The sequence below is a fragment of the Formica exsecta genome, unplaced genomic scaffold (genome assembly GCF_003651465.1).
Source record: "Formica exsecta isolate Colony F162 unplaced genomic scaffold, ASM365146v1 scaffold72, whole genome shotgun sequence".
Classification (NCBI taxonomy): domain Eukaryota; kingdom Metazoa; phylum Arthropoda; class Insecta; order Hymenoptera; family Formicidae; genus Formica; species Formica exsecta.
The window spans coordinates 1,415,059-1,439,422 of record NW_021853485.1 but is presented as its reverse complement, the minus strand read 5'-3'; the positions used below and the strand labels follow the sequence as shown (position 1 = coordinate 1,439,422).

Genomic DNA, 24,364 nt, shown 5'->3' with positions numbered 1-24,364 from the left:
TATATATATATATATATATATATAGAAAGACTAACGTTAACACAATGACTATACTTTTTATTTAAAATTAGTTTACGAGGTACATTTATATACATAAAAAATTTATGACTATTACATTAAGCTTATGCAATATAGACAATATATTCGTGCATGTGTGTAATAACGTAACAGTAGAGCTCTGTTAAAATTCACATTTATACTCGGCGCTTTCGGATAAGAACTTATAGCTCATTTACATATAATTTGTATCAACTTGCTATGAATGGTGATACCGGAATGTCGTAAGTTTTCTCTCTCTTTCTCCTTTTCGCTCCAAACAAAAGTCGCGCAAAACACGTCAATCACGTGCCGATTCTATCTAAGCAATACAACAGTTTAAAATATTAAGATCCGTATTCGTACTCCATATTATTTTTTAAACGCGACAATCTAAATTTGGGTTTTATTTTAAATAAGAAAATATTATATGTGTGGTGTGTGTTGATATTATAAGCCATCGTATTTAATGTTAGATACGAAATATGAATAGAAGCTCGAAAATTTAAACGAAACATTTGTAAGATTTTATCCTGTGTATTCACATTTTACATTTAGCTCCCCAAAAACAATATTGATTCTAAGACATAATTGTACTATAATCTTTGTATAAAAGAAAATTCAGATTTACAGTCACATTTAATATGAAATGTAGAATACGAGTACGAATCTCTTCGTGTCTTTCGGATATTTTAATCGCTTAGATCGAACAATAAAGGGATCAATGAAGAAACGAGATGAACAAATCAGGGACAGGAATATCGCGATGAAGAACGTTAACTAGGATTTGTAGGCCCACGATATCTTTTCGTAAACTTCAAAAAGGGCTCGACTGATAATCACGGGTGACGCTAACGACCACAAATCGCTCTTAAATGATAAGCAAGAGAAATATGCACATCTCTCTCTCTCTGCTTAAAATTATCTTCCATAATATTACAATAGAGTCATTTACTGTCTTAATGATAGACTGGTGTGTGCTGCGAATCATTCTTAACATTCTTCCTTTTCTCTCTCTTTCTTTCTTGTTAATTTATTGTATACACACACATAGGCTGGACTCGTATATATATTTATATTTAATATACATCGAGTCACGATTTTTATACACGCAACGTTTCCTCAGTGAATTTTTTTTTATCGGGACAAACATGTAACAGACACTTGAGATTCTTGCGATACACGGATATACAATGTACATATATGTCGGTATATTTTAATATATATAGAATTATATAAGATATATGTATATATCTTTTTATTTCTTACATGACAAACGATATATATAATATATGCATTCTCGTGTAATTCGTTTATCAATAGATTTGTTCTCTTATATTTTCATCTTTGTTTCTTTTTTTATCCTTTTCTTCGTAAAATGCATGACACAAAAATAAATGCTTGTATCTGTGAATTATATTTACCTCTGCTTTTCCTACATACACACACATACAGGCATCTCCGCGACGTATACTTTTAATTAACCGTATATAGCTTAGCTTCTTTTTTATTTTTACAAAATATCACAAAAATCACACCAGCCTTTGTGTTCGCAGCAAGAAACCAAGTTGTTGAAATCTTGTCAGAACGATACCCTCTCGATTCGTTCTGCGCCTCTCGCACTTGATAACATTAACAACATATATTTTAACATTGTATTAATGCAACTGCACGTGCTCATGGAGAAACATGTACCATATCATATAATTATCTTTGGCAGTGATTCGCGTAATAGCAGAGACAGACGATAAATTTTATACAGTAAATACTTATAAATTTCGAACATGTATTGCATTGGGAATTTCAAAGAGAAGAAACGAAATGTTAAAATCCTTCTCTCAATTTATTTTAAATATCTTCAAATATCTTAATCAATGCGTATTACGTTTGATAAACATGCTGTTTTATTAATTTCTATTAATCCAGTGCAGACAATTAATTGCTTGCGAATCAAAGCTTGAGCGAATCAAATTATCTGAATTACGAAATATAAATTTGAGTCAAATTTTGTTACATCTATAAATATAACTAATTGTAGTGAAACTACAATTTGGATGAAACTTTTTTTTTTATATTGGATAATCTTATAACTCTTCTCTGTAGCAAAAGGATTTAAAGATTATTGTTCTTGACAACTGTATCATCTGATAACAGCCGAATATAATCGAATATGGTGAAGTAATTTGCGTCGAGAAACGCCATGGCAACTCCCAGGATCTCGGCATGATACGGCGAGTGATCTTAGTTTTTCATGTTTCAATGTTCGCACGTGCCGTCACACATATACATTTGCGTATAGTCGCGCATACGACATAATATCGGATCTTAGGATATAGACATCAACTGTGTTTTCTTTTTCGTTTTTATCACGTATCACGAATTGTCGCCTCGTTTCGAAAGAAATGCTCGCGCAACTGGCAGGCAGTTTTTACAAGCTCGTACTCCAAAATGCTCGAAGAACAGGGAAAGCGAATCGCGGACGATGAAAAACAATAAAGCGCCAGTGACCAGCACGATACGCGCACGCGTTTCCAACGAATGTATAGATCGCGGCGAAAATACACATCTAACGCTACTATCTTTTATAAATACACGTTTGTCCAATTATATTGTATGGTAGGTACTCTTCCAAGAGAGACCTGACGTACATGCGAAAATTTCTGAAAATTCGGAGAACATTTCTCCTTCTGTGCACGATAGTCTGGTACTTCTCTTCCGCGCATCTTATGACCCGTTAGCATCTTAGTTTATTCAAAAAGCGCTCGACGTAGAATTATATTCAACAATGTGTTGCTTTTTCTTTTGTTTTTTAACTCTTATAATTTTTTACAACAAATATATATTCTCAATAGGAGGTCTCTTCGAATCACTACGAAGAGAATCTCAAAGAGAATAGCAATCTCTCGTGATTACATGTAAATTGTTTCCTTATCATTAAGCTTGCTCTTTCCGTTTAACTTTAATTTGTAAAAAGGGGGGAAATATATTCCTATTTTAAAAACGAATTTGTTTGCAAATAAAGACATTTACGTTGTCGACGCTCGAAAGTCACGAAAAGATGCGATTGTTCGTATCGAAAAATCATACATTCTTCATGATTAATGTATGTATTATCTATATGTGTCCCTGCCGCGTGTTGTCTTTCGTGTAACGATAGGCGCAATATACAAAAGGAATCTCTACGATTCGAGATACGCATTTGTTGGGTTAACACAGTTTTTTTTCAAATTCCCTGTACTTATCTCCCTGAATGTTTCGTTTAAAATACGATTCGTTAAAAGTTCTGTTCTAAGCAGACGCCCAAGATCGCAATTAGCATTCAAAAATATATATGATGAATTATCATGAATATTAATTCTTCCTGCGAATTATCCAAGGCAACACGATGCATCAGACTGTTTTATACAGCTGTAAGAAAGTTCGACGCTTCGTTATACATCGATAACGATTCAACAAAGTATTGGTGGATGTTTGTAATGTTGATTTTCGAAGAGAATGTGTGTATTCACAATTTATTTTCTCCCACCGAGTTACGACGATGCGCTTGATCTAAAGATCTTTTTTCAAATGGAACTGTCCAGAGAAAAATAGTTTTTGCTAATAACATTGCAAAATGTCTGCATTCCGGTTTTTACTCGATATCAGATTCTCGAAATCATTCGTTGTTCGTCGATAAGACACTGGGATCGAAAATTTGCCAAGCGATATCCAATTGGTGGGCGAAAGCTGTTTTTAGCGCGTTCGAGTTCATTTCAACGATATTAATAGCGTTAATTCATTAAAAAGATTACAAACCATGCGTTCCACAATAAAAAAAGTCTCTCTATGGAACGGCAAATACAATTCGTCATCCGTATGCTAATTGTACAACATTTTTGCGCTTCAAACGCGCGAAGAACAATAGAAACATTTGCAAGACTCGTAAACAACTTTTTGTCTTCGTTAGCACAAGAAAAAAGAATAGGAGATCCATCCGTAAGCTTGCGATGCATCATCGCAAATTGTCATTGATCTCTCGAAATTTTTACAGATCACTTCTTCCTTATTACTTGGCCGTTATTTATCCAACTATTGCGCCTTTTCCTGAAATAAACTAAAAATTGTAAACTTGGGACTGTGCATGAGTTTACACTTCGATCAAGTTCCCGCAAGTGATTTCCGGCTGACCGTGCGCCTGTCACAGTAGCCGTGCGCGACAATAGTCCCTCTATTTGCACTGAGAAATGCGCTTCTAATCATCCCAAAGAGCATTTACACAGTTTCGTACAATGAATTATGCTTTCTATATTTAGCAGAATAATCTTCACGCGTCTCATTTGGCCTCGTCCTGCTCCATTGGCTCCTCGGAAACCTCTCGGGAATGTTCTGGCGTGGTTCTGTGCAAGCCGAATAAATGCGTTTTTATATAATAAAACCGTATACACACACGTATACAAACAAATATGTACATACAATTATAGATTGTTAATAATATTTAATAATATATAAAAACAGACAATATATACAAAAAGTGAACTGAATAAATACTAACGTGAGGTTTGTAGGCTGCTGCATAGATAGAGAGGCCATCGCAGACACTGTTTCCGTCTCGTCGTGTTCTTTTTGGCTCGCTTCTATCGCGCTCATTGCTACTGTATGAGCAGCGAGTTTTACGCAAGGCCAATGTGACATCTAAGAATGTAACACATTAAATGTTATAAAATTAAATATCTATATTTAATAAAATAATCTTAAAAAGATAGAAAAAAAAATTAATTTTTCCATATCTGGAAAAAAACCACATTTAATCTACCTGAATGGCGATGGTTTTCTGCAGCGTGTCGATGGCGTTTTGACAGGGAATCCTTGCGAGTTCTTCGTCTCGAAGTGGACTAGGCTCGTCGCCGAGCAACGCCCGGACGCATTCCTGTGCCGAATCGCAAATCGCCGCCAAATCGTAGCCACCTTCCAGGGCGAGGACGACTTTGCCGTCAGCTAGATTAAGTAACTGCTGCGTCATCCTGCCAAAACACGCTGGGCTGACCTTGTAACCGCCCAACGGCGCTGGATGGCCCACGGCTGCGTCGAAGCCGGCCGAGACGATCACGATGTCCGGATCAAACTCCTTGGCGATCGGCATGACGATCGTGCGGAACGCTGCGAGATACTCCGCATCACCCATGGGCGGGTTCAGGCCACCGGACCACGCCACGTTCACGTTATAGCCGAGACCCTCGCCAGCGCCGCATTCGGTGGGCCCGCCGGTTCCAGGGAAGAAGTTACCGTCGTCGTGTCTGTGTATCGACAGGTACAGCACTCGCGGATCGTCGTAAAACATCTGCTGGGTGCCGTTCCCATGATGAACGTCCTGCTCCAAGATATTAAAATCGTATGACATAATATTATATCATAGAACATGTCCGAAAATGTTTATAATTGCAATACAATTTACAATGTCGATTTATTATGTGTTGTACGCATTTATATGTGTATATATCCGCGATATAGAGACGTATAAATTTAAAATCATGGACCGCACAGAAATATAATAAAAAAATTTAATACAAAATCATGCGTGTTACATGATTCTCACCCAATCTAAGATTAGAATTTTTCTAACGTCGAGTTTCTGCTGAAGCAGCCTCGCCGCAATCGCCACTGAATTGAAGAAGCAGAAACCCATGGCCTGATTAGTCTCTGCATGATGCCCGGGTGGCCTCACTACGGCGAAGCCGTTCTTAATATCGCCCATCGCTGTCTTAAACGCAAGATCGACGACGCATCCTACAGCCATTCGAGCGGCGGGCGCGGTATTGAATTCGTTCCACGTTGTGTCAGAATCAACGCCAACTCCGCCGCAAGGAAGTCGGACGAAGCTTTTGATAGGCAATTGCGACAATTTGGACATGTCCAGTTTTTGTCGATTCAACGGATTCGTTCCTATACACATCGTGAAATCAAATGGATTGGTATGAAATGGATAAATTACTTTCCAGTTTATGAACATTTTTGTTTTTTAAAGCATGATTTTTTTTTTATTCTCCTCTACTTCTTCAGTACTTTATGAACGATTTAATTTGTGATAACATCAAACTCGGTATGCTGATACTAACACATTTATTTAATAATTACACAAAATTAGAAATGATCCATTCATTTCAGTTATAAACACATATTGTTTCTTAAAAATAGCACAGTTAGTTTAAAATTTAAAAAAATGTATAAAATTTTCTAATTTAAATTTTTTTAGAGTATAACAATATTAATCTTAAGATTATGATGAATTTTATTTCATTTAGGTGTGTGTATAAAGATATAAAAAAAACGTAAAAAACAAGACTCACCAAATAAGAGCGCATGCGCCTCACTGTGGCATGTTTGGATCTCTTCGAGAGTAGCTTTGCGCGAGCGTACTCGGTCACAACGCTGCAACAAGCCCGTTTCCGAGAGTCTGGCCCACACGCTTTGTAATCGACCACCATGTTCAGGATGACCTCTGACCGTCTCGCCACAGACACATGCGTGTTTCAGCATCAGCGGATCGTATGCTAATCCAGTAGTGGGTCGGTGCGGAGAACCTCGCCCGAACATATCGCCACTGCTGCCCTGAGGACCTTTCGGAGACAGATTCAAACTTTATAAGCTAAAGATATGATCGAATTATCCGAAAATTAAATTAAATCCGTAAAAGAGATTAAATCTACAAAAATCGTTTATAAGTTTTAGAATAAACTTAGACTTATAGGGTTTCTCTATTCTATGTTCCATATGGCTGAAAGAAGGAAACGTTCGAATTGCGTACAGGCGTACAGTTTGATTGAAAACAAATGCAAATCTATCCAATGCATCAAGCAAAACCATACCTTATCAAAAGCATACTCAAAGATTATTAAACAAGGCTCTTTTAGTGCATCTACAAGAAAGATAAAAAAAGAGTTATAAGTTTTACCTAAATGTACTAGAGGACTCGAAAGCGCTCTCGAGAGTGGCCTGGCCGATTGAGAGGTCCTACTTGCGGCGTAGACGGTTGACTCGTTCGTTTGCAATGTATGTCTCATCATGAGATCCCTCTGTTGTTGCAAAAACTGTTCGCGGTCCCTCTGTTGTTTTGAGATCTCGCTCTCTTCCGGATGATCTTTCTTGCCCGTGAGATCTATCACCTCGGACTCTTCGGTCTCCGGCGCCTCGTCCAGTTGATTGGCCTGGCCACGCGAGCCCACTCGCGTCAGCACCGTCTGACGGATCTGTTGCTTCAGATAGTTGTGTGCCTGCTGTTGATCATGTAACTGCTTCTCCGCAAGATATTCCTCGTAATGAGTAGTCGGCGCTATTATTCCGCCCTGCAGCATTGGATGACCCAAGGGCAGTGGCGCGGATTGGGTTCTACCTACGCGACAGAAAGAAAAAGTCATGTAAAACCTTTCGCCCACAATATTGGTTATTGAACAACGCGCGTGCTATGTTTCGCGCGGGAATGGCTCTCCTGGAGAAACTTCGGATGGCTATCCAACCTTGTTTCCAGAATCGCTTTACTCAAAAGAGACCATTGTCCAATTGTAACAGGGCACGCGCACGGTGTAAGAGCTTCTACGAAGACAAAGAGGGAACATACTACCTAAAGGCCGGTGACCAGCCTTATGCAGTCTCGCGTGCGCTACTTGTGTATCCGTGATCGGCGTCGCGGTGTGATACACTGCTGCCGCAGCCGCCGCCGAATGCTGCCTACTGCCGGCTACCGCTGCCGCGGACGGCGGTGGCGCTCCTTGCTCCTGCAAATTCTGCTGGATCTGCTTATGGATGTACGTTGGCTCGCCTTCGATGACCGTCAAGGACGGATAGAATGGTAAAGTGCCATGCAGCATCTGACCGGTGAGCGGCATCCCGAGACGTGCCGTGAACGCGGCGCGCACTTCCGCTTCCGAAACCGGTGCCAATTTCGTCCCACTCTACGAGAAGAAAATAGCAACTGTCAGATACTCGAAAAGATTGATCGGAGATTATCGACGCTATCTTATCGTTCTGAGAACGCAAAATACCGAGTTTCCAAAATGAATGTAACGAATGACATTAAAAATTGAATTTTAATTTACACATATTGTGATTACAAAGAGAATTTTTAGCAAGGAAAGCAAAATCATGTTTAAATAAATGTATATTAGGGGAAAATATAAAATTAAATTGTCATTGTTGTATTATATACAATAAATCATAATTACAGAAAGATTACGAAAACTGCGAGGAAGATAGACTTACCGATGAGCTCGACTGTACGTGGGGTCTACCCAACGAGATGTTAGGCATGGACGGTGAACTAAAGAGCGAAAGATCCGAAAGACTGCCTTGTTGACTACTACTAGTAAGACGTCCTCCGTATGCAGGGCTCTCACCTTCCTGCAACAAATTGGCCCAAACATTCTCTCGTGAATATTCTCGTAACAGATAATACGAAAAATTCATATACATGGCGTAACAAAAGTATGTATGCGTATGTGGCAAGCTTACTTCTTGTATCGCCGTGTTGCTTCCAGCGGTGGGACTGGCTTGAGAATTGTTCACAGTCGGGGGAGAGTTAGGCCCGGATTCGGGATTGCTGCCAGAATCTGTAAAAATGTACAATTAATACGTCGGAACCTTAGCGAAGGAACAACACGTGTCGCTTCGTTGCGCAACGAGAACGAATGTGCGAAATAATCGCGTATGTTGATCGCGCGCTCGCATTACGCTCGAGATCTAATCTCGCTTACTACGCGCCCGAACAAAGAAGACAGACGTGTGACTTTTGACGAGATCTTCCGAAAATAAACCCGACTCCTCCTCACATACCCGTAATGTAACGTATGTAAATCTCGACCGTGACGACGTGTGACGAGGTACCGACCCAAACAAATACGACGCGTTCAAAAGTATGTCCGAAGGTATGCTTCAGGTACACCTTTCGATCCGTCGTGTTATTCGGGGAATCTCGTCAAACGACTCACTCAAATATCAACGGAGAGAGACAGCTGATAGCACTTTAGTACTAATTTACATATGTTAATCGGAGAGAAGTCTAATTCATGCTGTTACAGGAGAGTAAGTAAGCAAACGTCAAAAACTCAACAGTCAATTAATCGTTCACTCGGGGTGCAATGAGAGAGAGAGAAAGAGAGAGAAAAAGAAACAGATAGATAATGTTCGGCGAATGCTCACGCAGAGGAAAAATAGAGAGAACTCTCATTCTAGGATACTCGGTAGTCCTCTCGAAATAAGCTCGAATATGCGCGCGCGCGTGTGTGTGTATGTGTGTGAGAGAGAGAGAGAGAGAGAGAGAGAGAGGAACGTACTTGCTAGTAACGACTTCCGCTTGAGATGCGATAGCAGGCGGTCCTTCCGACGTGCCATCAGGGGTGAGTTTCTCGATGCTGCCATGTTCCTCTCCACGCGCTGTTTTAGTCGCACCTTCAGCAGGTTCGGCTCCGAGGCTGGCCAATTTTTCAGCCGGTGTTAGTCGGTCATTGTCATACCGAAGAAGGGTGAAGGGAGGGTGGGGGAGGGTGATCGGAGAAGAGGGACTCGGACTCGAACTAAAGGCACGAGAGAGCACGACTGCTCGCATTCGCTCGCTCGTATTATCGCTTTACTGGCGCGTATAAAATCGCGAAAAATAAGCTCGCGGATGGAAATTTCTAGAGGCCTCCTCGTGACACTCGCCTAGTTCGCGCGCCGATTCGTAATTAAAAAGTGGAAGTCAAAGCGGGCTAAATGTCAAGCGGTTAAAATGTCAAAAATGATATTTTTTGAACAAATAAGTGAGAGTGTTGAGGTACGTTTGCAGAAGTACCGTGTATTAATTTAGTGTGTATTTATAAGCAAGTTAAAAGACGTTAAATCAAGCAGCTTGAGATATCGAATTAGTAAATATTTATGCAATCATAATGGAATTATGCAATCACAAATGGAATTTGTGATATCTTCTTTTATTATAATCTCTAAGTATTTCTGATACTTTGACTTCTACTTTGATTGTGCGAAAAAAGTTTTCTCGCGAGGTAATGAAGATGAAATCCTTTTGCACGGTGAAATGAAATCCAATGTTAAAAGATAAAAGATGAGACAATCTTGTTGTTAGAACTATGAATGAGAAGAAAATTCCTTAGATTTGATTTCTAAGACTCTCTTGCACGGACTGAAACCTTAATTAAAATTTCAATTATGAGATCTGTACACTACAATCGCAACACTATAATTAAAATTTAAATTATAAAATTCTGTAATTGCAGCACTATAATTACAATTCTACGCGTAAATTTTTACGATAAAATGTACACACAAAGAAACGAACAATTTTTTTTGTTATATTTATTACTATCATTGCATATACTATTTGTACGAGAAATGATTTTTCACGATAAAAATAGGAAAATACATGGACGAAAATATTACCAAATATTTTTTTTCATTTAATTCTCCATTTCACAATCAAATATCGACCGATGAAATACAAACAAATATAATAAAAAAAAAACATAGTTTATTACAACAAGAAAAAATTGAACATGAAAAAAAAAATAAATTACCTTCCAGGATTAAAAATATAATCCTTTAATACTTTCTCGATCTATGCTCTATATTTCTTTTCAAGATTTCCTTACTTTTCCGATTCTACAAGCTCGTGGGGATCGTGCATCTACCTTCTTGATGCAATAGATCGTGTCGCGGAAAATAACGATGCTATTATTAAACAATAAAAAGGAATCGCTGAAGGAACAAGACTACCCGTGCGTGCTTCTTCACTAAGGAAGCTGCAAGTATCCGTATGCAAGATTGCGAAAGTACACTTTATACACTTGGCGCCTTCTTCGTATAGATATGCGTACTTTAATCGGCGAATTATTCGTTTGCTAAATGACCGATGTAAATTACAAGCTCGCACGTGCACACGCATCAGTGAGAGCCAGCGAACGGACAAACAATCCTAATTTTTCTTTTTTTTAAGCCGGGCAGGCATAAATTAAAAGTGTCACGTGCACAGAGAAAAGACGGATATTCACGAAACCTTAATTCGGGGATTCGCGAATAATTAATTCAGAGATCAAACACGCCGACGTGTCGACTTGCCGTATGGTGTAAGTATTATCACCGGATAATCCGATCGAGCGAATCTTGTTTTGAAGAAGAAAATCACACACGTTGTCTTTTTCTATATTGGCGGATAAAATCGTAATCGAAAAAAAGCAAACATCGTATATATCGACGCGTAAGCTGCTCTGGGATTCAACTCGGTTCTCGGACAGCGAAACACCATGCTTTAGTAGACACATTCTATCGGCACACATAGACTACCTGTACGAGAGGTATGCATAAGTCACTTGACACACCCCGGGACAATTACCTGTCTTCCTAAGCGGGAAATCGTCACCGAACTTCTCCTGGAGCATCTGCGGCATTCGATATGGATGCGCCGCATTCGTGGTGCTGGATGATTCCGATTGTGGTTGAAGCCTGGAAAGAGAAAAGTTCGAAACACGCCGTGTTAAATTAAAATGATTAATATCCAAATAAATTATTAGTATCCAGATCAAGAATAATAGAATGTAAAGTATGTTTGCAATTTTTAGTAATTATACACGATTCACACGATTTAAAAAGTTAGATTAAGATTTAAGATCACGCTAAGAAACTTTGCTTAAGAAAGTTTTATTAAGAAATTGTAAATATAAATATTATCCTGAAATAAAATTAATTCGACTATATTAAGTTATAAACATTTTGACAAAATAAAAAGCGCATAATTTTTTGTAAAATAAAATTGTTTTTTTTTTATCACGATTCTATTTGTTACATATTTCTTTTAAAGAATTATTTAAACAATTTTGTAAAATAATAATCTATTTGGGATATTATCTCTATATTTGCGTATGAATCGTGTCGCACATTTTCATAAGTTGAAGATAATTTTTCTTGCAACTTGCCCCGAGAAATATACGATATTTCGAGTATTACGTGCGCACATCTGAGACAGGGATTATCATCGGCGGGGACAAGGAAATAACGTCGAGAGAGCACATCGGCCGTTGCTAAATGGAAAACTGGGCCAGGTTGTGCTATTACCGTTACTTCGTCGGCGGCGACGAAGACTAACGACGACGATCGCGACGCGACCCATTAAAATCGAAACTACGTGCAAATTTTGATTCGGTGCCGTTCAAAACTGATCGGGACATCGACAAGCAAAGCTCCTTTTAGCTTAAGTTATCCTAAAAATGGAATAATATAATACTTGGCGACCTGTCTCTATTTTTAAAAATAGAGAGAGAGGATATAAACATTCATGGCTGCTATAATTATAAGAGAGACATGTGTGTGTATGCGGTAAATAAAAAAGTATTTTTAATATATATTTATAACAAATTAAAAAGTGAAGTTTGAAAGTTCTGTCTCTAAGCATAATACGCCGTAATATACTTTTTCTAAGCCTTCGTTCCTAATATCTAATAGAAAAGATGGACCTCTAGGAGTATAACATCTATATATTTTTCCTTAAATTTAAAAGTACAGAAAAAAATATTTGACAGAAGATAGTTTCTAACGAATCGATCAATTTTTAGTATCAACTATCGGTAATCAGATCACAGATTAGAATTTTTTCAAAATAAAATTCGCTCAAATTTTCCTATTAAATACAGAATAAAATTGTGTTCATTGTATATGTTTGTTTCATAAATTTTATTTATAAAAAAATAACTTCTATTAAAGGAAAAAAAATCTGTCCAGATTAAATTGTACCGGAACCATTTCTCGAAACATCTCAAAATATAATAATTTCGTTTTATTTCATCCCGAATACATATTAACTTACCAGCTCCTGTATCCGGGTGTACCAGGTACAGCTCCGTTCGCCGCGGCGGCTGCCTCTCTCTGCTTCTTGTTCACCAGGAAGCTCTATAATCGTAAGCATTTTGTAAATAGAGAACCGCGTAGACTCGCACGACAGATCTAAAGTGCCGCTCATGATGTGAAAACTCGGAAAATCAATGCTTAGACTCGACGACGGCTCGTCTGATAAACTGCTCTACTTCTTTAATCTTTAATCAAACTATCTTTTGGAAAAATTAAAACAAAACATTGTTTTACGTCAACGTAAGAAACAAAAGCTTAGTAACAATCTTTAATCTTTAATCCACGATCTACGTTGAATCATTTATTTTCTCTTCTTTTTTTATTTTTATTCCTGAAAATTATTTACTATATAAAACGCGTGTCCAGTTTTAAAATAATATCGCTTCTTAATCGACAATATAAATATAAGCATACTTTTTTCAAAGGTAATAGAAAAATAAAAATATATTCTTGCACATAAAATTTATGTAATTCAAAAGTGCTAAAAATGTATATACATATATCGTGATTTAAAAAAAAAAATCGTAGAAGCAGAAAATAAAAACTTACCTGAAGGCGTTGCTTGACTTCGGTGGATGCATTCGCACTGTGATCGTGTTTGTCCTTCTTCCTGAGAGCCTCCAGCCTCTCCTTTTCTCGTCTCTCTTCCAGTTGCTTCTGCTGTTCCCAGAGCTACGGTAAAAGCAAATTCTGTTCTATTAAAACTTTCACATAAATTTTTATTACTACTCTTCTACACATATGCTTTCATCTCGAAATTATCATTACAGGATTCCGCGATAGAATGCAGTTCCATCAAAATTGAAGCTTCCGCTGATAGTTGGGGAAAATCATGTTCGGTCAAAACCAGAATCCAATTATGCGAGAATTTGCAATCGCGATAATGTATATATAATGTATAATGAGTACAAGCTCGTAAGGGCAGTGCATTTATTAGATTTCTCCCTCCATCCCCTCACTCCTCTTTTCCCCCGGGAATTGCGTCTTAATTGGTTTAATCCGGCACGTACGCGTAACATATGCAGTTCAAATCACATCATCATCTGTAAACGACGCAAACCATGTCCGCGTTATTATATCGACGGCTTTAGTTCGATTATGAAACGCCCAACACAGCTGCTGCATTAATGACTATGGGATTCGATGGTAATTTTCCATATGCTATCTGGCCCCTGCTCTTATCACGTAGAGAAAATTATATTTTCCAAGATACATATAGCATAATATATCAAAAAAGCCTTATATATCCTTGTACTAGCAAGATTTTTTACTAATGCGTTAAGCAAAATTTTTATTTTATACGATAAAACTATATTGATTTGAAAAGATAAAAAAAGATTAAATATGTATATTTTCTTAATTCAACAATTTTTAAAAGAGATTAAATTTATGCAATTTATAAAATAATGCAAGAAATCTTCGAATATCTTCGCTAGCAAGGGAAAGAATAAAATACATGGAAAGCCCTATTGACTTTTAAAGTATCAGAAAAATAAAAGAGATTGCATCATTCTGTGTCAATAGTTATTACGTGAAATATACAGAAAAAAAAACTCTCTTAACTCTTCGACAGATAAAGTACAAGGAAGAGAGATAATGATTCGAATCGGATAGCTAATCGCATGTGGAGGCTCGCACAAAATCCCGGGATATGACATCGTCAAGTATTAATCTAATTCGCGCGTGAAACAGCGTGATTCGACCGCAAGAGTATCGAATCATTTATTAATACATTCAGAAATCCGGCTCCCAAGTCCGGATAACGCGCTCGCTTGCGATAAGATCATCGCGTCTCTCCTCCCTGCCTCCATTCGGAGAGACTTCCGAATCTCGCGACTAGCCGAGGAAACCTCAAGACTCGTTCCGCAGAGTTCATCGACATCGTGTCACCACTATTCTCTATTCTACGCGTCTGACATCGTTCTCGTTCGCGCGATGTCTCGTTATTCGCCGATTAATATTCGCCGCGCACGTGGACCGCTCGCTTTAACGAAGCTGCGCTCTCTCCTACGCGCGAAATTGTTTTCTCGCCTTTGCGTTTTCGTATCATCGATTCGAATATTATTGTTAGAATTAAACAAGAGTCTATAAATCAATTACTCAATCAAATTCAAATTATATGCATAAATAAATAAATAAATAAATATATGTATATATATATATAATATACTTGATATTAAGTAATTATATAAATATGTAATAAAGAATTCAAGGGCAAAACGTTGATCTGATATATATGTATATTCAATACTTTAAGATTATTAATCAAAGTTGAAAAAATTAAATTTATTTTAACATAATTTGATAAAAAAGCTTTATATTTCATATTTGTATATTTCGAGTCTTAAAAAAATATAAAAATATATTAAATATATAAATAAATTTTACTGCTGGATAATAAATAATAGCTTATATCAATTTTTGGATAATAACATCCTTCTTTTCCCTGCGTATCATACATAATTAATATCATGTTCACCATTAAACATCTTCATCTGATTTTTTTAGTATCCATTATACAATATAACGAATCGTATTTACAATCATCAATGCAATCATACTTACAATCATCGTCGTACGCTAATCAGTAATCGAAAGAAAGCGCGACTTGACATGATATACGAAGTTGGTACAATCAACCAATAAAACAAATCGGGACAGTTACGATCGCGCACAATGCACCTGCGAGACCAAAAACACCTGTACGCACCTGTTAATACCTCCCGCGCACGGAATACGCCGGAGGCGGAAGTGACGTCGGCACGCGCCACAGGTGCAACGGTATGTTTACGGTATCTCGACGGCCGAAAATAGCATAGATGTTATGAGATGTCGATCAAAGGTGCGAGGAAAACCAATGAATCAAAACCCTCTCTCTCTCTCTCTTTCTCGCTCGCCCATAATAAAGCCTTCTTGAACTTCGAAGAATAAACTTGGAGTAAAATTTCATCTATGCGGGTGTCCAATCAAATTGAAATGAAAAAAAAAATTTGCTCATAAAACGAAACAGTTTACGAGTCATATTTTACTCCTTTTTTTTTTTTTTTTTAATGATGCAAAAGTAAAGATAAAAAAATGAACGAATCATCGACAGATTTATATATATAATAAATCTTTTACTATTTATATTTCAAAATACAAATTTTTAAATTTATAAAAAAATATCGATAGTAACGTTGAATAGACTTCTGATCAATTGTGATTCACTCCGATCAGATAAATCGGATTAGATTGTATTTATATGCGCAATAAGAGTTATCTATGTGTATGTGAAACAATATTAATTCAAAGTTCGCGTTATTCTAAAATATGTTGCACGCGCGTCTATTTTAATTTATTATCCCTCGCGTTGGTGAATAGCAATTTTCTATGACATATTTATACACGATGTTACACGTATTAGAAGATTATAGGACACGATGAATCCATGCATAATTACAAGAAACAAGCGTCACGATAAATACGTGTTATGTGAAGTGGAAAGGCTATCGATTTGTAGTAGAACCGCATAATTTTACACGTCAAAATCGTTTTATATAAATAGAATTTGAAGTTATAAAAGATTTGAAGAAACAAAATATATATTTTAATCATTTTAAAGCATTTGCGCACACTTAATACGGAAACGACTCTAAAGTTAAAAAAAAATTGACTCAAAGAATATTTTACGTGCAATTCGATACAAATTCTCTCGTATTTCCGAGTAATTTTTCAATTAGCCTGATTTGAAAACTGAAATCGTCGTTCTGATCTCAGTTCTTCGTATGTGAGAAGTAAAAAAAAAGAGTAAATTATTATTCTAAATAATCAGGTTTTTTTTAAGTTGTTACATGCCATGTTAAAATGCATACAAATTACAGTTGCAAGTTATAGCGTTGCGTTCATTAATTTGGCATCCAAAGGCAATTTCTTTGGTTTAATAAAAACTTATTTATTTAAGCTATCAAGCACGATAAAGTTATTGAAAATAAAGCCACGGAATTTTTAATAATTCACAAGTTTCCATGAAATGATAGTCAGCTTTACACATACATACAGCGAAGATTGCAAGGTTAGTCGATCGAGAATCTTGGGATTCCGCGACGCCGTGATGCAGCCAGTTTATTTTCACGATCAACCGTTATTATGTGTTACTATCGCCTTCGTGTGACGCACGTTACGCGTTTCGCCGACAATGAGAGGAATATTCCGTTGGACTTTCGACAGAGCACAGCGAGAGGAAGAAAGAGAGAGGAAAAGACAACAGCACAGAATGACGTTTCGAGAGAATTGTCATCGCGAACGGTGAAGGGGACGGGAGGAACGAGTATCGGATAAAAAGCGGGAGAGAAGAATCCTCTCTATTATGGACGGATAATACACGGCTACTGTATGCTGTTGCTGCTGGTGACCGTTGGTGCAAGTGTTGATCGTCATCGTCGTTTAGTAAGAGACCTCGATGTGATCCGCAATTTTGCACGCGTTTTTTTCAGATAAATCGCGATGAGAAATGATGAAGTAGTAGAATAAATGCATCAGTCAACAATTAGTTAAAAAGAATATCTTCAAATGATTTATCTTTTTGCTAGATAAAAAAAGAGGGTGTGATAAAGAAAGACGCGAAAAATGATAATCTTCGGAAAAAAAGAATTAGAGAAGTCATCTATATTTAATTATTTGAGAAAAATACAAGAGTATATATCTCTACATCGAAACTAAATAGTTTTTTTATAAAAGTATTAATTTTGTCACAGAGAGGGAGGGAAGGAGGGAGAGCTTTTTTAACATAAACTTAATTGAAATAAATTCTACAAGCTCACAGATGGGCGCTATGATGAGCAATAAGATCACTATCAAAGAGCTAAATTTATCGAGACACACATAATAAAGTAACAAATCGGTATACATACATGTGAAGTATGAGTCTTTAAGATTAGACTCACCTTGAGTTGATGCATCTGTTGCTCGTGCAGTTCAGCCAATTGTCGTTCTTGGGCCTGATATTGCTGCCGGAGGAGCTGTTGTTGAATCTGATGGTGCTGCTGTAGCTGGAAACAAATCCAGATATCTCAAGGGTATTGTAATGCCCTTAATTGAAAATTAAAATCTTAAAAATGTCTAAAGAATGAATGGAATAAATAATTTGCGCAAGTGTATATATAGATCACGAATCACTCGATACATATTTCTTCTTTCAACCGAAAAGTCGTCACAAAGCTTACGTTTTACGATATAATTCTTTTTTATTTATCAGAATATATTAATTCATTAACAGACATTTATTTTCTTTTTCGATTTTCCAAACGGATGGAGAATAAAGGAATTCGATAAAAAAAAAAAAAGGAGACAAACGCGGAGATGCAGATTTATGCACGGGGTCTTTTCAATGTGTCTCTGAATAAGCTTTTGTTGCGCGTCAAGTGAAAATGCGAAAGTATGCATAGCGTAAAGTTTTACGCCAACATGGCGCGCGCATTTGATCCGTTTAATCCAATTCACTGTGTCTCTCGAATGTTTTTCGTTGTCGTGTTCGTCGCACGTGGGCGACTTTGGCTCGTCCTTTCTCAGAAGGAAATGCGTGGGTTGAGCTGACACGAAGACCAAAACAATTTCGTCCAATTGGTTACATCTACGAACGAGCACGCGCGCGAACGCTATTACCATGTGATTGTGATTGTCATTGCACTGTATAAGAGTGCTTAAAAAATCGAACGCGATATCGAAATGAAGCCGCAAAGAGCCGCATGTCGGACATAACTCTAGAATTGATTTTGCAATTTTCATTGACATTCCTCCTGTGTGTGTGACTGTACTTATATTATTCTTCTTTTAGAAACAAAACTAAAAAAAAAAAAAAGAAAAGAAAAGAAAAGGAATAATTTGAACCTTAGTAACGTTAATTAAGTTTGCGAGAACGCGTTTCTTAGTCATTCCTTGGTTTCTCAGATTAGTCATTACTGAAGTAGCAAAATCTTAATGCTAATTTAAATTATTGGATTCTGTACAGAAAAGTTCATGTGCTCAAAAGTCGAAATTTTCGAAATGATTAATGAACCAAAGGTCGCGTTAAAGTTATATTCAAATTTTATGTAAAAAAAATTCAGTTTTGTAAATTGGCTTTTCATAGTTAATATCACGATAAGTTGAATTTCAAGTCATTAAATAATTGACAGCTGAATATCGCTTTGTCACTGTCACCATAATTCATACATCAATCTATTAACCAAAGCTGATCGAATATCGATCCTGAAATTTTCAAATAAATTGGTATACATTGCAATATATATCGTGAAAAAGTATCGACATATTGTGTCGCAAAAGTACTGAATTAATTGAATCGATCTGAGAGAAAAATTGTGAAATGAACTTTACGGGACAATATAAAGTGAGGACCGCTTTTATTATGCCTCCGAATGAAGGTCCAACCTCGGGATGGAGAGGAAACGCTCTTCGAATTACGGTGCTCGCGGTAGGTTTCGGCATTTGCGTCCTGTTATTCCGAAGGAAGGGTTCGTTTGGCGGAAGGTGGAGGAACGTGCAAATTCAAACTGACAATGAGTTAGACGACTCAAGTGCCAATTCGAGTACGAAAATAAAAGAGCTTAAGAGGTATAACAATTTTTAAGAGATGCTACATTAATACTTTATTTTCTATAAATTAATCATTGATTTTTATAAGAAACATCCTGCATTATGCACGTGTATCAATGTTACGCAAAATTCACACATTCATCCAAATAGTTTTGAGATACGATTAAATCTAAAATATAGAATTTTATTTTAATATATAAATATAAATTCAGTTTTTAAAATATCTCATAATTAAAAATTTCATAATTAAAAATAATGTTTACGCTCCAACATTTATTATGCCATTTAACACCTGGGGTAAAAACAACGGGTAACATGAAAAGCGCGTGCTTATATGCATACAACGAGAGATAATAACACACTTTCGTTTCCTTGACAGTGACGACAAATCCATAGTGACGTACAACGGCGAAGTCTGTCCGATCTGTTTAAGTGTGCCGAAAATTGGCGTGAAAGCCCCCTGCGGTCACTTACTGTGCGCGGAATGCCTGGCGAGTTACTGCGACGTTAGAATAGCACCTGCGCCGCCACCTTGCCCATTATGCAGGGCGCCGTTGAGTTCGGTGGCCTTGGCCTGCGACTTTGTTAGTATAACAACGCGCTATTTTCCGCTGATAAGAGCGATAACGAGCCCTACAAACTCTATTAGAATATAGTAAAATATAAAAATAAGATATGAGGACAGATTACATAATAGGTAAAATAGAGCGAAAAGAAAATAGAAAATATCCCTATATAATAGAGGAGAAAAATTATCTTCTTAATTTTACGTCTCACTGTATATCTAACTGATAGCCTTATAAGGCTAATACGCGTGTACACTGAAAAAAAAAAATTGTTAACTTGACTAAATCCGTTCAACTAATTATCATTTTCTTTAATTGAAATATTTATATATTTAAGTCAAATATATGTCATGTTACATTTAATATGTCGTATTTAACTTAAATATATAAATATTTCAATTAAAAAAATGGTAATTAGTTGAACGGATTTAGTCAAATTAACAATTTTTTTTTTTCTGTGTATGTTGAAATAAACATATGGCTTGAAACAGTAATTGAAAGCTTAATGCAACGAAACTTTAAAATTGATAAAAATAATGTCTGTATATACGATTCTTTTGGATAATATATTATTTTAATTATAGGCCATTCTAGGTCCCAAAATGTCAGACCCGAACACCGTCATGGTGCGAGACTGGATACGCGAGTACAATAATCATCGCGGTTCAATGATGTCGGTACGGCCGTTTCTGAAAACGCGACTCGCCCTTTTCTTTAACATTTTGACTCTCTTTCTAATTGTTGGATTGATCACCGCGAGGCTTCAGGTTTCCGCGGAAATATAAATTTTACTCTCAAAATTTTATCGCGCGAAGAGTTATCATTACGAAACTTTTCAACAACAAGAAAGATACGCGTTTATCGCCTTTTTCCAAATGGACGATATCCTCCGAAGATTGTTTATTGCTAATTACCATTTGCAAGAATGAATAATAAATAAAAAAAAAGAAATAGAACACATATTTGCATATGATAAATAACGATATTGATATCCGATTCAACGCATATACATCAGGTATCATCCTGTGAAAAATAAATGCCATATTTTTACATTATCGAGATAATGACATTGCATTAATCATATGCAATTTAGTTCAAGAGCCAAAGCTCATGGGTTAATCTAAATTCTACTGGCATACTTCACACTTTTATATTGTTAGTTTGCGAGATTCTTCATATTATTTATTATTAGATAAGTATCAGTACTAAGACATTTAAGAAATATATAACAACACAAACAAACTTGCTTGAATTTTTTTTCTACTTGTTATATTGAGCATTTTTCTTATTTTAGGGAAAACTTTACAAGACAAATCAGAGAAACTATAAACATAATGGGCAATCGAGCGTAAATTATGCAAAAAATGAATATATCTGGCGCACGCAATCTTTTGGACATACGCTATGATATGTATGTAATGCGAGAAAATTAATATTTCGTTTATTAATGACATTGATACGTTGTCGAATCAATTCGAGCGAGATCGCAAATCCAACATTTTTTTAATCGCTTCTTTTTTATTTATATTTATATTTTCTTTTTTATATAATTTGTTTCTATAAATATGTGTTTGTAAATATAAGATGATAAGTTATATAACGTTTTATACGTCTTTTATGTGTATTGTCCATGAATGCAATAAAATCATGTTATCGTGTAATAGCTGCAAGTATTATAGTGCTTATATTTTATTTTCTCATCTCATAACAAGAAAGTTTTTTGCAAATCTATTAATGTAATCTGACACACATATTAACTGTATAAAAACATGGCGGAAAAATTCTGAAATTCCTAATATCAGTTCGACAAAGAAATGTGCGGATGCAAATAACCACTGTATTTACTTTTTCATAATCTGTATTCTGAAAAAAAAAGATTTGCCCAAATTTCTTAACATTTTAATTTTTTCGCCTAATCTAAAGTTAATTCGAACTGATTTACATATAGACAGGTGCATCTAAGAACTTACAGGCTCTTCAAACATTTCCGACAAAAAAAAAATATATATATATATATATATATACAATATATAATTCTATTGTTGTTAACAATACCTTTTTTGTATAGAATATATAAAAATGAATATCCAAAAAAAAAAAAAATTTACAAGCATAATGAACTGTCAACATGGATTAAAAATATCTAATACTATAAAAAAAAAAATATATAAATATATAAATAAAATGTGCGTATGTAAATACGTGCAAATGTAAACTTATATACTTTTAATCATTAAATCTTTTTCTAAAATGGAGTTAGTTATCAACAAATCATAGCTGATGAAATATTAGAGGTAAGCTTATCATTGTCTATCAATATTATTTATGAATTCCGTCGCGGACATATTCCCGATATAAGAGAGATACGGAAAATAACTCCCCCCTCCCCTCTTGCCATCCCATACCGTGTTTCACTTTTCTGTTGCACTATTTACATTGTTTTCCTTCGAATGTATGGTAATTGAATTCTACTCGCCAAATAGAAGTCGCGCGTTACGCAGCACCGCACGTGCGATTTCAGGCACGGTATGCGTCTCGCGACGCGTGGCGCGTCCTGTGTCGCCGAGATTTCCGCCAGACGATCGATACCTATAATATACATATACATACGATGCGCGTGGTTGATTCCGTTCCGCCATATGTATGTACATAATATGGGACATGAGAAAAAGAGATATATTCGCTAAACAACGATAATTTTAATAACAAATTCTTTAAAGGAAAAGTGATGAAGGAAAAAATTCGCGATTTTACAATTGAATTAATTTTTTCCTTTATTATATTCTTTAAATCTCCCTAGAAAGAAATCGATTTTAAATTTATGTTAGAGTCTAAATTTTTATTAAAATATGTCGTTGAAATAATGTATGTATGTGTGTGTTATCGTAGCGTTATAAAAAACTTTTTTATAAAATATCCTTACTATAAAAAGATTATATTATCTCGACATTGGATTTTACTCGCGTGTCATTCAATGTCTGCTTAAAAGAAAATTAACGAGGAATAATATCTAAAAAATAAGGAAAAAGGTAAAATAACACAAGGCTGTGAGACGACTTCGGTTGAAAAAGATAAACATCATTAAAATGCACATTTGGGATTGGAATTAAATATGCGCTACACGCTATGAAATACGTCATGTATGCAATATTCAACAATATTGTATGATGTATTCATATAGGTATTTAAAGATTATTTCTAGCCTTTTGTTTTCGAAGAGCGAGATCTGACCGATCTGCAACATAACGAAACGTAATAATGCAGTTACAGAAAATATCGTATGCGATATATATTTTCTCTCCGGCGGATTCTCCGCAAGCATTAAATCTGGCCTTCACCAAAGTATCGGCGACCTTGAACTTAATTGCAATGTAACTAAAGCGCGCACGATCGATCGAACTCACCCGAAACTGTATGAGTTCGGAGTAATCTAAACTTCGTCCGTATATATTCCGACGAGTAAATTTCCGCGACACGTATATTTCTATCCATCACTGCAATTCATTTCAACACGATAACATACGTATAAGCATTCGTATATCCTACGAGTATTAATACACCATGAGCGAATCATAGCACTCTTTAATAAAAGGATTTAATATAAAATAATTTTGAGTGTAAAATAAAAAATATATAAATGTCCTACTCTTTTTAAAATATCAAATAGATCTTTCTTCTTTCTTACTTCAAATCATATATTAAAAAATATATTTATAAAACATATATTTTGTAAAGAAACCATACAACTTTTGTCTGAAACATTTTTTGATATCTCACTTCGTTTCCGAAAAATATGTTCGCGTCACTATAAATGCCGCACCCTGTATATAAAATATTATTTAAAAAAAAAAATTTTTTTAAGATTTTCCCGAGTCCCGATAAAATTCGATGAAAATTCCCTGATTCCTCTACGTACAAAAGAAATCCCTGAGAATTCCAGGTTTCCCATGTTTTTCCAGAGAGTAGACACCCTGATTTTATAATTGACAACGTATTCCAGATACCAGAAGACTTTCTGAATTCACTTTGTACACACAACAATACAACACACATAACATATATATGTACATATATATATATACACAAATACGTTACCTCGAGTATCTTCTGCTGCAGCGCGTGGCCGTGCAGGCTGGCGGTATCGGCGGCTGCGGCATGATAAGCGCCGGAAGTCAGGGTGGCCGTTGCCGCGCCTCCCCCGCCGCCGGCGCCCAAATCTCGCGGTCGCGGCATCGGTGAGCCCGGCGTATCCCTGGCCATCTCTACGCACATGTAATAACAACACACGTCCGGTAACATGCTCTCGTGAGCGATCGCGTTGCGATGGAAGAGCG

The 24,364-nt window shown here is 36.2% G+C and overlaps 2 protein-coding genes across 15 annotated transcripts in view; one reads left to right on the top strand and one right to left on the bottom strand.

The window, feature by feature from the left end:
- Positions 1–35: 35 nt before the first annotated feature.
- LOC115243708 (histone deacetylase 4) overlaps positions 36–24,364 on the bottom strand; it is a 103,724-nt gene continuing 79,395 nt past the window's right edge. For 9 of the 14 annotated variants that reach the window (XM_029820890.1, XM_029820893.1, XM_029820894.1 and 6 more), the window contains 15 exons: positions 24,126–24,292; positions 17,784–17,921; positions 13,444–13,566; positions 12,854–12,936; positions 11,387–11,496; positions 9,339–9,476; positions 8,518–8,615; positions 8,269–8,406; positions 7,628–7,961; positions 6,965–7,402; positions 6,360–6,629; positions 5,609–5,955; positions 4,829–5,383; positions 4,568–4,707; positions 36–4,412 (listed from right to left, as the gene is read on the bottom strand). In XM_029820890.1, the coding sequence (XP_029676750.1) occupies positions 4,349–4,412; positions 4,568–4,707; positions 4,829–5,383; positions 5,609–5,955; positions 6,360–6,629; positions 6,965–7,402; positions 7,628–7,961; positions 8,269–8,406; positions 8,518–8,615; positions 9,339–9,476; positions 11,387–11,496; positions 12,854–12,936; positions 13,444–13,566; positions 17,784–17,921; positions 24,126–24,292 (3,143 nt within the window). In that variant the 3' untranslated portion in view covers positions 36–4,348. Of the gene's footprint in view, positions 4,413–4,567; positions 4,708–4,828; positions 5,384–5,608; positions 5,956–6,359; positions 6,630–6,964; positions 7,403–7,627; positions 7,962–8,268; positions 8,407–8,517; positions 8,616–9,338; positions 9,477–11,386; positions 11,497–12,853; positions 12,937–13,443; positions 13,567–17,783; positions 17,922–19,826; positions 19,839–24,125; positions 24,293–24,364 lie in introns of those variants that run through there. The other 5 variants (XM_029820898.1, XM_029820899.1, XM_029820895.1 and 2 more) reach the window with 4 other exon arrangements.
- On the top strand, positions 17,930–22,904 carry LOC115243711. Its single transcript, XM_029820905.1, has 3 exons — positions 17,930–19,482; positions 19,844–20,048; positions 20,615–22,904. Exons 1-3 carry the CDS (start codon positions 19,235–19,237, stop codon positions 20,813–20,815), a joined length of 654 nt encoding a protein of 217 aa, XP_029676765.1. The 5' UTR covers positions 17,930–19,234; the 3' UTR covers positions 20,816–22,904.

What these genes read in the sequence shown, in the direction of transcription:
- LOC115243711 (XM_029820905.1), top strand. Translation starts at nt 19,235, where the DNA reads ATGAACTTTACGGGACAATATAAAGTGAGGACCGCTTTTATTATGCCT. An exon ending in AAAATAAAAGAGCTTAAGAG is followed by an intron (nt 19,483 to 19,843) that starts GTATAACAATTT and finishes TTTCCTTGACAG; the next exon opens with TGACGACAAATCCATAGTGA. An exon ending in TGGCCTTGGCCTGCGACTTT is followed by an intron (nt 20,049 to 20,614) that starts GTTAGTATAACA and finishes TTTTAATTATAG; the next exon opens with GCCATTCTAGGTCCCAAAAT.